The sequence below is a fragment of the Lontra canadensis genome, unplaced genomic scaffold, assembly GCF_010015895.1.
Source record: "Lontra canadensis isolate GAN:19392208 unplaced genomic scaffold, GSC_riverotter_1.0 scaffold11, whole genome shotgun sequence".
NCBI lineage: Eukaryota > Metazoa > Chordata > Mammalia > Carnivora > Mustelidae > Lontra > Lontra canadensis.
In genome coordinates, this window is record NW_022631005.1 from 2,625,405 (window position 1) to 2,641,651 (window position 16,247).

The following is a 16,247-nucleotide window of genomic DNA, read 5'->3' on the forward strand; positions in this document are numbered from 1 at the left end:
TTCTTCAGTGCCCTTTATCAATTCTTCATTTGAATCTATTCTCTATTCTCCTTTGGATACCTTATAACTTAGCCTTCATTTTTTATATGTCATTTTATTGTTGTTGCTGCTCTTTTTCTTTCCTGACATTAGTCATCTCTCATTTCATTTCTTCTTGTCTTTTGCCGACTTTTGATGATTGTATTTCTGATTCAGGTTTTGTTTTTTTATTTTTAATATCCCCAAAGGCTTGCTTGACAATATTTAATTCAGTTTGAGATGTTTATTACTGTTTTCTTTACAGGATCATGGTTGGTTTAGGAGAGAGACTTTTCATGATCAGAAAAGCTTTTATTTACATTTTGTCTTTTTCTAGTAGTTTTTGTGGATTTGGTCTGCTTTTTTCTATTGCTATTTATTACTTGGAAAGTGTTTCCTAGTTTGGGAATGTCCTTTCCTGTGCTACTTCCCTCTCTTGTGCTACTTGTTTTGTGGATGGTGGTATTTTGGTGGGAGAAGGCATGGCATGTCTTCTTTTTTATTTCTATAGGATCTTTAATTTCCCTCTCTTACTTCATTCTTTCCCATCATTACTTAGTCTCCAAGGAGTACAACACTTCTCTGAATATAATGCTCCTCTGAAAATACTCCTCTTGTCTCTCTAAGGATGCCTTTCTAGTTCTTCCCATTTTCAGACCCCTCCCCATAGCCAGGGCTATGGATTTCCCTGTACAGGATTTTGGTGTTATTGTTGCACTTTTGGTGTCTGTGGTTGATTTTGTCTTTGCTTTCTCCAGGTCCTCAGATACTCTTTGTTTTTCCATATAAAATCTTTTAAGCCTCCCCTTACTTTCTACCCTTAGAAACTTGCAGCAGAAGGCTATAGTAGGTCTTTCGGAATTTTTTCTTTTTATCTCTATTTAACAAGTAATGTGAAGGTCAGAGTGGTTCTTTGTCTCCTAGTAATGGTGAAAGTTTTATTTCAGTATTATTTGTGGTTTTCTGTTTCTTGTTGATTTTTATGTTTTGGGGTGGGGGAAGGTAGAGAGAGAGGGGGAAGATTCAGAGTCAAATGACTTACATTCTTCTTAGTCCTGAAGTCACCTGAAAGTATATTGTTAAATTACAAAAGAATTTATTTGCTTTAAGCAAATACTTGCATTTTATATCAAATAGCAGGTGAAGCTTTCAGTTTTCTTGAGAAGAAACATTGTATTTGAAAATTATAGATTAGAAAATTCTTAAATTTATTGTAGTGTAGTTTTGATGAAACAGAAAAGTGAATGATGTATAAGCCTCTGTGATGTCATATTGCCATGGAATTATTTATAAGCAGTTATATAAAGTAGATTTAAAATATAAGGGTATAAAGTGATATAATGTACATATATTCAAGGTATAATAATTCAAGTCTTTTATATCATTCCACTGGCATGACATTCCCAAAGCAAAAGAATTATTAAATATAATAAAACACAACAGAAATGAGCCATTTGATTGAGTGAATTTAGATATATCCATTTGTGATGGGCTAATTTGAATGGAAGTTGAATGGAAGCTGCTCTCTGAGACCTGGGTGACTTTGCTTTCACAGTGGGACCCCCTGTAGACACATAGCTGGATAGTTGCAGAGACTTGGTTTGGGCATTTCATTAACCTTGTGATAATGCAGTTTCACTTTACAATTTTTTTTTTTTTTTTTTTTTTTTTTTTTTTTACCTCACTTATAATGTTATGGTGGGTTTTATTACTTGAGAGTGCCTACTCTACATAGGAAGCAATACAGGTAGGCAGAAGTTTAAGGCATGGTCACTTTCCACTGTAGAATTAGAATTTTAAAAGAAGTTTGCTAATGTAAAGGTATATATATTTTAAAATAAACTTTTTGAATATAGTAATTACATGCACAAAATTAAAATATGGACAGATGTACAAAATTCAAAAGGTTTTAAGGATGTATAATGGGAAATCTGCTTCTATCCCTTCTTCAGAGCATTTCCTTTGTTCACAGTAAACACTTTGTGCTATTTTAAGTGTGTATGTATGCTCTTTTAAAAGCACAAACAGGATTTTACTACTCTGCTCACACTTCTTTTTGTAAAGCTTACTCCATATTATTACGTTTAGAGCCACTTCATTCTTTTTGACAGCTACTGACTGTACACTAGCCAGACCCTCATTGATTGGCATTTAAATGGTTTCCAGCTTTTTCCTGGAATATATTTAAGTTGTATTAGATAATATTATATGCTTTAATTCAAAGAAGGATTTTCAAATGACTCCATTTCTCAGATGTTAAGGAAAGATTTCACAAAAACCTGGGAACTTGGAGTTTAGTTTTAAGAAGAAAAGTGTTCCCGTCTGCAGTCATCGCTTATTCTGACCTTTTTCTTAATGGATTTCAATCTGGTGACTTTTGAGTTTCAGCAAGTATTTATTAAAGTGTTCTGTAATCTGTGGTCAGATTAGTTAAATAGAGATGATTCCTGTGTTTAGGATTATATGCCTATCAAATTTCAGTTCGTTTGTAGAAAGGACATTTAACATGAGGTGTTAATTCCAAGGCTACCAGGAGCTTCTATAAATGTAAAAAGGTTTGAAAGAATTACAAATAAGCTTAGTGGTACTGTCAGTATAGTGGTAGGAAAATTAGCAACTTTAAAAATTAAAGTGATACCACTTGTATTGATAGGAACGAACAAGTGTGGTAAATAATTCTGTACTGGTGGATGAGGGGACATCGTAATACTAGTAGTTTACTTGTCAGCCTTTTGCCTCTTCTCTGGCAAAGGTTTAGAAGTTCTTTTAGGTGCCTTTTATAGCATAAGATACTTATATAAGTTCTTTTAGGTGCCTTTTATAGCATAAGATACTTTTATAGTATAAATACAAATTTTCCAATTTGCACAATGTATAACTGTTAGCTCCTTATTAAAAAAAAAACTCTGAAGTTTCATTTGTAATTCGTTTAGAGAATTAATTATCATGGTTATTTTTTAATAGCTTCATTGAAATATAATTCACATGCTGTAAAATTCACCCATTGTAAGTGTATCTCTTAGAAGGGATAATTCCTGAGGTTAGTGTTTGGGATTCTTTTCTGAGCATATTTGGCGTCTTGAGGCATATTTGGCATCCTGCGCACTGTTTCTATATAAGCAAGCTAACTGGCATACGGTGTTGCCTTTATCTACAATAAATTTACCTATGTCCTCCCAGTTGCCTTTTACCACATCCTCCACTGTTTTGAGAGTGCTCTTAGGCTTGAACTTTTCCATGCTCTATTTGTTGCAAACAAAATAATTTTCTTTAGAAAGATTAGGAACTGTTTTTTTGGCTTGTATTCCCTTCCCCACCTCCCTCCTCAGCCCCTTGAGACCAAGTCTCTGAGCTTGAGTCTCTGAGCTTCTGAGTCTCTGAGCATGGCTCAGGAGGGAGCGGAGGGGAGCAATGGCATGCTTTTCTCTGAGGACATCCCTACTTTGGTAGCTGAGTGCTAGGGAAAAGGGGAAAGGAAAACAGATTTTCTTGGTTTGCTTCTCCTGGCAAGATGCCATCTCTTACAAGCCAGGCTAAAGGCAGTTGGGACCCTATTATTAGTGTGTCACTCCAGTAGAGCCTCTGTCCCACCAGGTGGGTACAAGAAGGGAACTAACTTCCTTCCCATTCCCCTAATCTTTTGGTGGTACTTGCCCAGAATGTAGCCTTAGGAAAAGGTGGCTGAGAGTAGGGTAATGTGGACTAGGACCAGAGGTTTTTCTAAAATTAAAAAAGTCTTCATGTATATTCCAGAGAAAGGAAGACATACATCCACACAAAAATATGTATATAAATTTACATGTATATTCTCAGTAGCATTATTCATATGAAGTAGCCAAAATGTGGAAACCTATGGAACTTTCAGCTCTAGAGAGGGGAGAGGGACTGGACATTGAATTAGTGGTTTAATCAATCATGTCCATGTATTGAAGCCTCCATAAAAATCACTAAAATGTGGGTTTCAGGGAGCTTGCAGGATGGTGAACACATGGAGGTGCTGGGAGGGTGGTGCATCTGCAGAGGGCATAGGAACTCTGAGACCCTCCCCCATACTTTGCCCTATGCATCGTGTGTGTGTGTGTGTGTGTGTGTGTGTGCGCTTTATATTTTAAAAAAATGTGGAAACCCAAATGTCCATTGACTAATGAATAGATGAACAAAATGAGTTATATATACAATGGAGTAATAGTCCACAATTAAAAAAGAATAAGTACTAATACATGCTATAATAGGGATAAACCTCGAAAACAGAAGCCAGTCACATTGTAAAATTCCATTTATATGAAATGTCCGGAATAGGCAAATTTATAGAGATTTTACGAGATTTATAGATTTGTAGAGACTTCTAGAGATTTATAGATTTATAGAGATTTACGAGATTAATGATTGTCTAGGGCTGAAGTGTATGTGTGGGGAAATGGAGAATGGCTATTTCATGGGTACAGGGTTTCTTTTGGGGGGTATTAAAAATGTTCTAGACTTAGAATTTTTTTTTTTAAGATTTTATTTATTTATTTGAGAGAGAGAGCTGGGGTGGGGGGGGCAGTAAGGAGAAGAGGGAGATAGACAAGCAGACTCCGCACTGAGCATAGAGCCCAACACAGGGCTTGATCCCATGACTCGGAGATCATGACCTGAGCTGAAATCAAGAGTTGGTTGCTTAACCAACTGAGCCACCTGGGTGCCCCCTAAGCTTAGATTTTGATGATAGTTGCATATATCTGTGATTATACTGAAAACATACTGAGTTTTACCCTTTAAATGGGTGAAATTTATGGTTTGTGAATTATATTTCAATAAAGATGCTGAAATAAAAGATAAACCCTTAGTCACTTTTGTGATCTTTTAAAATTTACAAGATATATTTACTTTTTATTTAAATACTAATTGGGCCAGACTTGCAGAGTTTTTGTGATTTAAAAATTATAATAGGATCATATTTGATATCTTGGTAGGCAATCATTTGTATATGTGATGAGCATACTGTGATCTAATGTAATTTACTTTTTAATGAACTCTTAGTTTTTAATCTTGTATCCTGTATTGACATTTTGGGTGTATTATAAATTTACTGGGAGCTTTGATTTTTGTGATACTTTTTATTTATTTCTGTTGTTATCATTAAGTTCTCCAATTCAGAGATTTCCCTCTTTCTTGATTCTTTTTTACATCATTCTCAGAAAATTTACTAATAGTATTAATAATTTCTACCATTTGTACATCAGAAACCACTAATTTGAAAAGCTTGGCTTTGTGAATATAATCATTTTAACCATGTCTCTTCAGATATTTTAGCATAGTTATTTAGATCTCATAGAATGTAGTTTATATTTAACTTGCTTTTCTCCTCTTTGGTTTGTCTCTCCTCCATGTAAGGAGGAAATTTCCACATAAGGAAAGAGCATTTGTTTCTTTGGTGGTTCTCTTGTACTAGGTGTTTATGGCAACTACTCTGTCTCTGAAATATCTGGGTTTTTTTGTGTCTTACAAGGGCATCTTAGTATTGCCATTGTCTTTGTATGAATTCCTAGGCAAAAAGGCAGAGTAATAATAGTCCCTCTGATTTCTTCTATCATTTTTAAATTCTCATAGAATTTTCTTTTTGCCCCAGCAAATTTTTCTCACAGTGAAAGTAGGCACAAATATCAAAATATACTTTTGTCTGAGTGTTTGAGGTATACAAACCTGTTGTTTTTAAAAATTTTTTTCTTTTAATAGGTTGTAATACTTTAAAAACTATTTAAAAGTAACCTTCTTGTAGGAAGGTTACCTTAAAAATGTTTTTAAGTATTTATACATAACATAAGAAAATGTATCCAAAACCTTTTTTTTTAGAAAATATAAAATTTGTTTAGTTATTTTTCTAAAAAGACTGGAGTAGCCATTATTCCCCACATAGAATAAATAGATTTAAATATGAATAGAATAAATTAATAGAATAAATAGATAAAATAGATTTAAATATGATTTAGAAAATTGGCATGTGATATATTGGATTATTCCCCCTTCTTTTTCAGGAACTCTTGGTGTGATAACAGAAGCTACAATAAAAATCAGACCAATCCCTGAATACCAAAAGTATGGCTCAGTAGCTTTCCCTAATTTTGAACAAGGAGTAGCCTGTTTAAGAGAAATTGCAAAACAGGTAAAAACAACAACAACAACAAAAACCCACCCATCTATATTTATATTTCAAAAATTCTACTGCATAATTGATTTTGATATGTCACAGATAATTTCATATTTAGTTGTGTTATATATGTGGTTTTTGCCCAGTTCTCTATGAAAAGGTAATGTAAAATCATCCCTATAAGTGCAGTTATTTCTTTGTATTTTGGTTTAAAGAGTGCTGTGTGATTTTAAGCCAAGGTAAGGTGTGTACTTGGGTTGATGGCTTTGAATGACTCTGCCTTTAATGAATGTTGTATTTTCTTAAATTATTTTTAGGTAGGACATTTTGTGATTAATTTGAAGTATAATTTTTCTTAAACTAAGACAGTATCGAAGTTAAAATAATGGCTGAATGTCAAGGATAAAAAAACAAGTATAGTATATCAAACTTTCTCAGTTCTTAGAATGTGCTACTACTAGGCCCTACTTTGTTTTATAATACTACCTAAGCTATAGTTTGAATTAAATAACATAATATAGCATAATATAACACAATATACTTAGCTGTAAGTTAAGAAGACTTCCCATTTTCTCTTTCCTTCTTAAAAAAAAAAGATGCATTATTGAGGATTTTTAAAAGACCAGGTAATGCCATGTAATTTTATTTCTATTCTCTATGTGTCATTGTAGAAATTCTTGCATTTCCTTTTTTTATATAATTTTTTTTTAAAGATTTTATTTATTTATTTGACAGAGATCACAAGTAGGCAGAGAGTCAGGCAGAGATAGAGAGGAGGAAGCAGGCTCCCTGCTGAGCAGAGAGCCCGATGCGGGGGCTCGATCCCAGGACCCTGGGATCATGACCTGAGCTGAAGGCAGAGGCTTTAACCCACTGAGCCACCCAGGCTCCCCAAAATTCTTGCATTTCTTTAGGCATTTGGTTCATTGTTTGAACTACAGTGGTTTTATACAAAATTTTATTGCACATTTCTCAGTAGGGAGGAAATCAAGGAATAATACTCCAGCCTGTTTCTTCTTGCTTTCTCCAAACTCCTAGAGTTCTTTAGTACTTCCCATCAGCTATATATTGGAATCTTGAGGGCAAGGGAGCTTTCTGACCTGACCCATATAGGTCAGCTTCCAGGTGTCATGAGCAGGGTGAAGGGAGGATCTGATGAGGCAAAGGAATGATATCCAGCAGACATTCCAAATTCGTTGTAGACCTTTGTAAGGTATTGAAATGGAAAGTGGTCAAGAGTCTTATCTTCCCACCATCCCAAGACAACCACTCTTAAATGGTTTAAAGAAATTAAAATTAGCAGAAATATTTTACATTTACTCGCTTACCATTTCCGGTGTTCTTGAGTTCATACACTTAGTTTTGCTTTCTAAGACATTCATTTTTTTCTGTCGGTTTTCCATTTGCAGAACATTCCCAGCTATATGGTCACCTATCTCATGTTTGGCAGAGATAATTTTTATAATTTCTAAGTAGCTTCAGTTACTTATCAGATTGCTTCCTTCAACAAAACTTAGCCATAGCCCCCTTAATCTCGATTGTCTTACTGCTAGGTGGGGGAAGAGTTTAAATAAAGAAATATAGTCCTGAAGTGAACATTCTTGAACTTGTGGCAGGTTACTTTGGTGGTGTTAAAGCAAAAGCGAATGTTAATATTTGAAATTTTACAAGAAGAGTTTGTAATTCCTAGAATTTGTGGATATTATGTTATGGTTAGAGAGCTAAAATACACAGTAAGTATTATGCTATGTTTGCTAAAATAATGAGATGGTATAATATTTAAATATTATTTTAATATATAAATATATATCAGCACATCTTTTATTAAATATCATTAATATATTATGTATAATTCATGTACTATTAAATATTTATAATATTTAAAAGCAGGATTATTGAATAAAGGAGTGGAGATAAGTTTTAGGAATAAATATTTGTTATTCTAACGTAATATCTGAGCACTGAGCAGTAAAGTTCAAGTGTGTTTTAATATTGTTGCTAAAATCTTTCTCACTTAGAAGCAAAGGAGAGTAATTTCAAATTTAAGATAGCCCAGGTGTTAAAGAGTAAAAGAACTATTTGCAAAGCCTCATGGTTTTGCTCTAGGTAGTTAAAACCTAGAAGAGTGGAAAGCCAGGTTTTTGTGTTCTTTGTTTTTATTTTGTTTTGTTTACAAAATAACTGAGTTCACCAATTAAAAATTAGAACCGACCATTTTCCCTAATTAAATTATATTTTCCTATTAATTTCAGTCTTAATGGTTTTTTTATTAAAGTGTTTTCACTTGGTATTATAATTTATTCTTTGTGTTAAGTACTTTTATTTGCTTTCTGTCTGTCAAGCTTGATATTTCCCTCCCCAAAAAAGCTTTACGGTAAAAGATATAGTTTATCTCTCTTGTTCAAGGTTTGAATGACATCTTTTTAACTGGCCATTGTTGTGTCTGTTTTTTTAATGGCAAAATAAGCAGGAATGCCAAATTGGATTTTTTTTTAATCATAGAATTTATAAAACTATCTGGTATGTATATATTTTCAACAAAAAATCTCACTAAGGTCACTTGGCCAAATCTGCCCCTTCACAAGATCTCAACTCTAGAACACAGATTTAGTAGACTTGTCAAAAAGTGTTGTTATGGGATCTTTGAAGTAGAGATAGACATATTTTGTGCTTTCCTGCTTTTCCGTATTATAAATATTTGTATCTTAGGTTTCATTAATGAGAAATGAAGTACAAATATATCATAATCCTAAATTTTTAATTTTATTAAAATGGAAATGTTGGATTTAAACATAGTTGCTATAATCTGATGTGGTTTTTGGTACAATTTAATATGCCCCTAGTAGAAAGTAACAGAGAAGAACTGCTTGTGCTAATGAAAAGCAGAGGGTGAAATTTTCCTTCATCCTTGCATAAGTCAGTAAAATGCCCTTTTACTCATTTAAAGAATTTTTGGGATATTCACCAGTGACCATAATCTAAATTGACTACACAAAATTGTATTGGGTATATGGTTTGAAGTAAACAAAGGTGATGGTTGATAAAGTGCCACCCTGTGGTTAAAGACATCAAAAGAAAGCTCCTTTCTAATCTACAATTTTAATAATTTGGCTCTGTGTACTTAGTAGTAGACAGTTTTTAAAGACATACATACCATGCAACTAGAGAGCTTGCCTTGCTTGAAACTGATTAAAGAGCCTAGATACATAATATTTTATCCTCAAAAATAGCTTGTATGAATGACACAATTAGGATAGTTACTGCGGTTTGGAGATATTCCGCTGTTTGTGGAGCATACGTATTTTACTTCTGCACATAAGCATTAATGTTTACCTTCCCTGGAAATGGGTAAATCCTTGTATTATGGTTTAGGGACATTTACATGTCAGTTTACAGAATGTATAAATCTCATAGGTCAAGAATGGAACTGTGTGTGCTGTAGTGCTTTGTAACAGTATTCTGAGGCAGAAAAATTGAGAAAATGATCATATTTTGGCAAGAGTTCTTCAATTTGCAATTTGGAATTTCAACTGATAGCAGGAGAATTAAGATCCATTAAAATAGATGGTACATGGTTTATGACTGTGCCAAATTCTTGATTGAATAATGAGTTGGCTGCTTGTAATTTCTCACTGTCATTTCATAGTACTTCCATTTTTGCAGTATTTTCAGATTCAAGTTGCTTTTGAAATGGGAAACTATACTTTGGATATGTATCTTTTAGAAAGGCGTATACATGCTTGTTTACAATTAGCAAAGTGGGCTCTTTGCATATTTTCATCACTTTTCCTACTGAAGGAAATAAATTAAACAACTTTAGACTAACAGCAGAAGGATTCTACTAAGGTCTCTCAACTAATCTTTGTCCATGTGAGGATTGTCCTCTTTCAATACTTCACTGCCTGGTGAGGAACTAGAAAGGAAGATTTAGTGGAAGATTAATGTGATTCTATCTTACAAATGGCAATCCAGTATAATCTCCAACTTAATTCAGTAGATGGGTAAGTAAGTGATTTTTAAGATTTTCTGAGAAAATAGATTTCCCTCTGTAGCCTCTCAGGAGAGGAGAAAGTGTTTCTTAATCAGAATATCAGTTTCAGGTGTATTTTATTATTCTCTTATTGTCTGTTTAAAGATGACAGTGATATCTTTATAAAGTTTTAAGGGAAAAATGTTGAACTAAGCTCAAAAGCAATTTTTGAAGTCTGGGGTTTCCCCTTCCCAGTAAAAACTTATGAGTTCTGCCCTGTAGTATTGAGGGAGGACCATTTGTTCCATTAATGGGAAAGACTGTATGTGTGGCACAGATCAGTATGCATTCCTCTGAAAACAGTCTTTCTCAGTATTAGAACTAGGTTTTTAGAATTATAAATTAAAAGGCAGCTTTTCCTCTCCCTTTTGACAAGGGGTGTCCCAATCTACCTACCATCACTTTTATTTCAAGCAATTTTAAACCGATACGGTGTTGTTTTCTAGAGAGTTTAGACTATAATTTGGAAAGAAGTACATAGTTCATGTTTGACACCTCAGACTGTTATATCTCAGTTCTGATTGTTCTGTCTTAAACTTGATTTATCCTGGAGGTGTTGAAGTAAATTAAAAGGAGCTAGGTTTAGCACTTCCATTATAAAATAATTAAAACTTCTCTATATTCAGTGGTAATTCTTGGAAATAATTTGTTACATGTAGAAAATGGCATTGTTATTTTAAATGAGCGTGTGTGTGTGTGTGTGTGTGTGTGCATGCACACACGCATGAATGCATGTTCTTTCCTTCCTCTGAAGCAGAGTAAATAACCTCACCAAATGTTTGATTAATTGGAATCTGTACTCTGTGACCCAGCAAAATGTATTAAACTTGAGGATAGTTACAAGGCCTACTTTCAACCAGGAGCTAGTCAGAACAAGTCATTACACCCTTACGAAAATGAAAAATAAAAATGACTAACCAGAGACTGTTTGGCATTAACTTTTGGCTCTTCCCTTAATATAAATGGAGGGAAATACCTACTCTATAAGATGTATTGTTTCATTCTTTAAAACCAAGAGTTAATTCTTTTGTTAAAGAACATTCTTATTGTTTACAGTGTGGACTCCTAGCTGTCACTTCAAGTGGGACTGATAGTTATACCAGTAGCCTTAAATGCTGTCTGATTTCATCTGTGGTATCAGCTCTGAGGAAGAACCAATTACCTGTCTACATTTTAAGTTTTGTCTCTCTGGAGATTTGCAATTAACAGAATTCTCTTCACATACCCTTTTTTGAATTTATTTATTAACTTATTTTTTGTGTGTGTATCTGTATTTGAGATAGTGTGCTCTTAACTTTATATCCAATAAAGTACATTGGATATTGTGTAAGTAAAATAGACATAGTTCCTGGCTTCTAGCAATCACTACAGATGGTGTATATCATAATAAATTTTAGGTGTTTAAATTTTTGTATGGTTAGGTACAAGGAGTTTGGTATTGGAGCTTTGGCTTCTGATACAGTATGAGATTACTAGACTATCTCCCAAATAGACTCACGGTTCAGGAATTTGGGCTGTTCTAGAGTCTACACAGAATGTTTTGATTTACTTCTTGAATAAACAAGCCTTTTCAATACAAAGAAGATTCATGTGTTAACCAAGGTAGTTTAGATATAGGGCTACCATTCAGTGCTTTTATTTTATATTTCATCTTTATGAAATTGGAATAGCAGAAATCCTGCTGACATTTGAAATGTTTTAGTATTTATTTGCCAGTAACTAGTTAACTAAGAGATACCTTTACAAATAATGTGTCACATCTACAATGCAAGTTCTGGTTTTCTTTGTGATAAGAAAGAGATATGACTTAGTTCCATAAAAACAGATTTTGCAGAAATTTTCTGATGTGTTTCTTATAGGGATTATTTTTTGGAGAAGATGTTTGGATTGAGAAATCTGTTGGTTTTTAAGTTAGTGTAGAGAATTCTACTCAGTAGATAAGACTAATCAGTGATGGTTTTTTATTTTTCAGGTTTTATATTCAAGTAAATTCCTGGTTGTAGTGTCATTAAAGGGAAGAGATTGCCAGCAATTTAACTGAGTCAGTCTACACTTGAGCTCTCAGGTCAATGTAGTTATTTATTTATTTTCAGATAGAACAAAGATAATTTGATATTTCCTTATTAGTCGATAATGAGTTTCTCATCTCTTTTCAGATTATTTACTAATATAAAGTATACTTGGGTACAAGTCAGATGACATGAGGGATTCTAGTAAAAATACATTTATCATAGTAGAAAATATATCAATTACTTCATTAACTCCTGTTTGGGTAAGCAGATTTTGTTTGAGTGTTCCTTAAAATCTCTGAATGAGTATTGTTAACCCACCAATAAAATTACTTGTTATAACTGTTCCTCTCAGGTTAGTTCTGACCACAAACCACCAGGGGTCACTTTAACTCAAGGACACTTTTCCCCCTTTCCTCATCTGTGGAATACTCTTAGCATAATTGAATAGCATGGGAATGAGTTTAGAGCTCAAATTCTCAGGATTTGTGATGTCTCTAACTTTTAAAGGAAATATTTTTAGGTTTTCAAATGAGGTTTTTATAGCAGTTGAAACATAACCTGATCTTAACCATAGGTAGAGTTACCCAGATTAGGTGTTGTTGTTGTTTTTTAAGAGTAATATTATTTTGATCTTTTGATTATAGGAACTTAATTAGTTATAGTGGCAAGTTTTCATGTAAAACTCTAAGAGGCTTTTCTTGCTTTGTGTTTTTAGAATGATACACAGTCATTACAAATGATCAATTGCCAGAGGATCATAAAGCAATCTGGATGCTGTTTTTTATTTGAGAATTTATTTTATGAGAGAGAGAATGGGAATTTACTCATGAGACTTTACTTGTGATAACTAAAAAACTCATTTACTGACTTTTAAAAGATATGGCATTATGAAAACAGACTAAATACAGCTATTTATTTAGTCTGTTTTAATAGTAGCTTTAATAATAAAGCTATTATAAAGCTAAATAATCAGATTAAATAAAAAAATTATTAAAAGTCAGTATTGAAAACTAATATTTAGTATCTAGATACAATAAACTTTCTTTAGCTTTTCATTCTTTTGTGGTAGGTGTTAGTCTGTAATCATCTACCCTGCCTCATTATAAATAGGAATAGTACATGATTGACTAGTTATGTGACTCAGCTGTCAGGTTAAAATCATGGTCAATATTATTGAGTATGAGTTGTTATATGTACCAAGTGCCCTGAAGCTTACTTAGTTTTCCAGTTTTTTAATTTGAAAGTTTTAAGCATATAGAAACTTTAAAAGAACAGAGTAATGCTCCTCTGTATACCTACAAAATACATCTTGGGTATAACTGGAACAATTTCAGTTATACCCAAGATGTATTTTGTAGATAGTCTTTTCAAATCAAAATTTTATCAAGGCCTGCATATTTGTTGTATTTTAGTTGTTTCAGAGATGGAATTCCACTGCAGATTTGCTGTACTAGACATAATATACTTCCCTGCCATTTTCTGGTATATGTGTCCTGTGCTGGTGGTTTTCATTAATAGCACTTGCTATAGGTATAGGAGTAGTAGAATCTATGTAGCAGTAGGAGATAGAAGTTACAGGTTGTTGTTAGGAATTTAAAAGTTGTTTTTTGTGGGTGGGGGTGTATCTGGATGGCTTAGTCATTGACTCTTGATCTCCGGGTTGTGAGTTAGAGTCCCATGTTGGGTATTGACATTACTTAAAAGTAAAATCTTTAAAAAAAAGGTTTGTTTTCTAATAATGATAGAAGGGCTCTGAATTCTTTCTTATATGTTACTGGTGTGTGTAAGCCAAAACATAAATATGTTTATTATATGATATTCTATTTATTTTACAAAGAAAAGAAACTTTGTCTAAGCAGGCTTCATATGTCTTACTTGAAGTTGGTACGCCTGGGGCTCCTGGGTGGCTCAGTCAGTTAAGTGTCCGACTCTTGATCTCAGCTAAGGTCTTGATCTCAGGGTCTTAAGTTCAAGCCCTGTGTTGGACTCCATGCTGGGCGTGGAGCCTACTTAAAAAAATAAGAATGAAAATAAATTTTGAAAAAGTTGATATGCCTCTTAAATTAGGAACATTTTAGGAAGATTGATTTTTCTTTAGTATTTTGGAAACTAGTTTGGTTTTTAGAAGTGTAACCCAATTACAAAGGTATCTTTATACCAAGATTTGAAATTACTCATGTTGTATACTTTTTATTTTATAACTGCATAGTGAATAGATAGTTTTCACATACATTTTATTTCAAATATGACTTGAAAGTTGTGTGTGTGTGTGTGTGGTGTGTGTTAAGTCATTTTTTTGGAAGCTTTGTGGTGTATTTGAAATACTGCTTTTCTAGCAGTCAGAGTATATCTTGGTCCTACTTCTGTCTTTTACTCTTGTCTATTTAGCAGTCTTATGACCTTAGACAAGTCTTTTATCTTCTCTGGTTCTTATGTACTCATCTGAAGAATGGGGATAATACCAGTTCTGCTACCCTGATGGGGTTGTTTCTTATATTAAATAAGACATGTGAAGATAAGTTAGACATCACAGGATTCTATAAAAGTGAGGCATAGGTTATCATTATATTATATATATAAAATTACCTAGTACTGTTTCTTTAGATTTGGCAGTGACTTTTTAAAATACAGATTGAATTTTCTCACCTTTAGCGTCAAAGGTGAGTAAATAAATTGTGCAGTGTTCAAAATGAGAATCTAGTCATTTTGTTGGGTGAAATAAAATATGTATTGTGAGTGATTTTATAAAATTAAATATTCATTTAATTAAAAGTGAATAGTAGCAAAAATGCACAATTATATAGTAAGTTTTGTTCTCTTGAATGATCTGCATAAATCTTAATGTCGTGTTGATGCAAATTTTATTGATAAATGTGAAAATTTTGTCATCTGAAAGTACTCTTGGTAGAACTTTAACCATGTTAAAAATTTACATAGAAAATAAAATTCTGGAGTCCAGCTTGCTTTAATGTTATGGAAAAATTATAGCTAACTTAAACCTTTCTAGTGTTTGTGTTGTATTTCAGCATCACAAAATTTATATGGCTATCAGCTCTCCTCATTTTTCGTTCCTTATAGCATTTAGTGTGATGCCTAGACTGAATTTAACCCTGGCGTAGTTTTAGATATGTAATGTTATCCCTCAGAGTTTTGTCACTATTTCATATAAGTAACCTTGAAAGATTTTAGAATTCTGGACATTGTTTGATAATGTCCAGAATTTTTTATTTAAATGGGATTATGAGAAGGGATAAAAAGGGGAGTTCCTAGAGTTGTGTATGAAGGCATCACAGATAATTTTTTTTAAAAGTGCTTTTACTCACAAAAGTTCCACCATCATCTTCTTCATCTTAAAAGTGTATATCCACTATCATCTTCTTCATTTTAAAAGATGATATAAGAACCTGAAGACACATTATAATTCACAAGTAGTGTAGTGTTCTAGGCATTGATTTTAGTCTTTGAAATTTCTTCTTTGTTCCAAAATAATCCCCCTCAAGCCCCAATATTTTGTTTAGGTGCTTCCATAGATCTTTGCTAAGCATTAAGAAGTTCTAGTTGCAGACAAATTAAAGATATGGCAACATATGTGTGTATGTATTATACATGGGGATTTCTCCTCCAGGTATTTTATAGAAGTCACTGATGTTCTGTCATCTTAAAGTTATATAAAAAGTTAAGATTTTTTTTTTACTATATATATTCCTAGGAACTGTACTCTTGATCTCAAATACAGAAAGATGACATTTTTATTCTACCTGTCTAGCTTCTCTACAGTATTAAATTTATGTCACATTTTCTTCTTTTTATTAAAATAGAGATGTGCTCCTGCATCTATCCGCCTCATGGACAACCAACAGTTTCAGTTTGGTAAGTAAGGAGTTGTCATTTTAAACACTGCTCATGAAGCCACAAAATTTGTGAAACAGCTGTTACCTGCCAGGAAGAGTACTGAATGAAGAGGTAGGAAGATGAATGTGATAGTTCCTGTCCTGCAGGAAGCTCTCAGTCTAATGAGGACAGACAATTACATAAAGAATGAGTATAGGATTATTGC

At 33.1% G+C, this 16,247-nt stretch overlaps 1 protein-coding gene across 1 annotated transcript in view; it reads left to right on the forward strand.

The window, feature by feature from the left end:
• Positions 1-16,247, forward strand: part of AGPS (alkylglycerone phosphate synthase) — a 134,509-nt gene that overhangs the window by 76,796 nt on the left and 41,466 nt on the right. The window contains exons 11-12 of the mRNA XM_032855977.1: positions 6,036-6,163; positions 16,009-16,060. Of these exons, the coding sequence (XP_032711868.1) occupies positions 6,036-6,163; positions 16,009-16,060 (180 nt within the window). The remainder of the gene's footprint in view (positions 1-6,035; positions 6,164-16,008; positions 16,061-16,247) is intronic.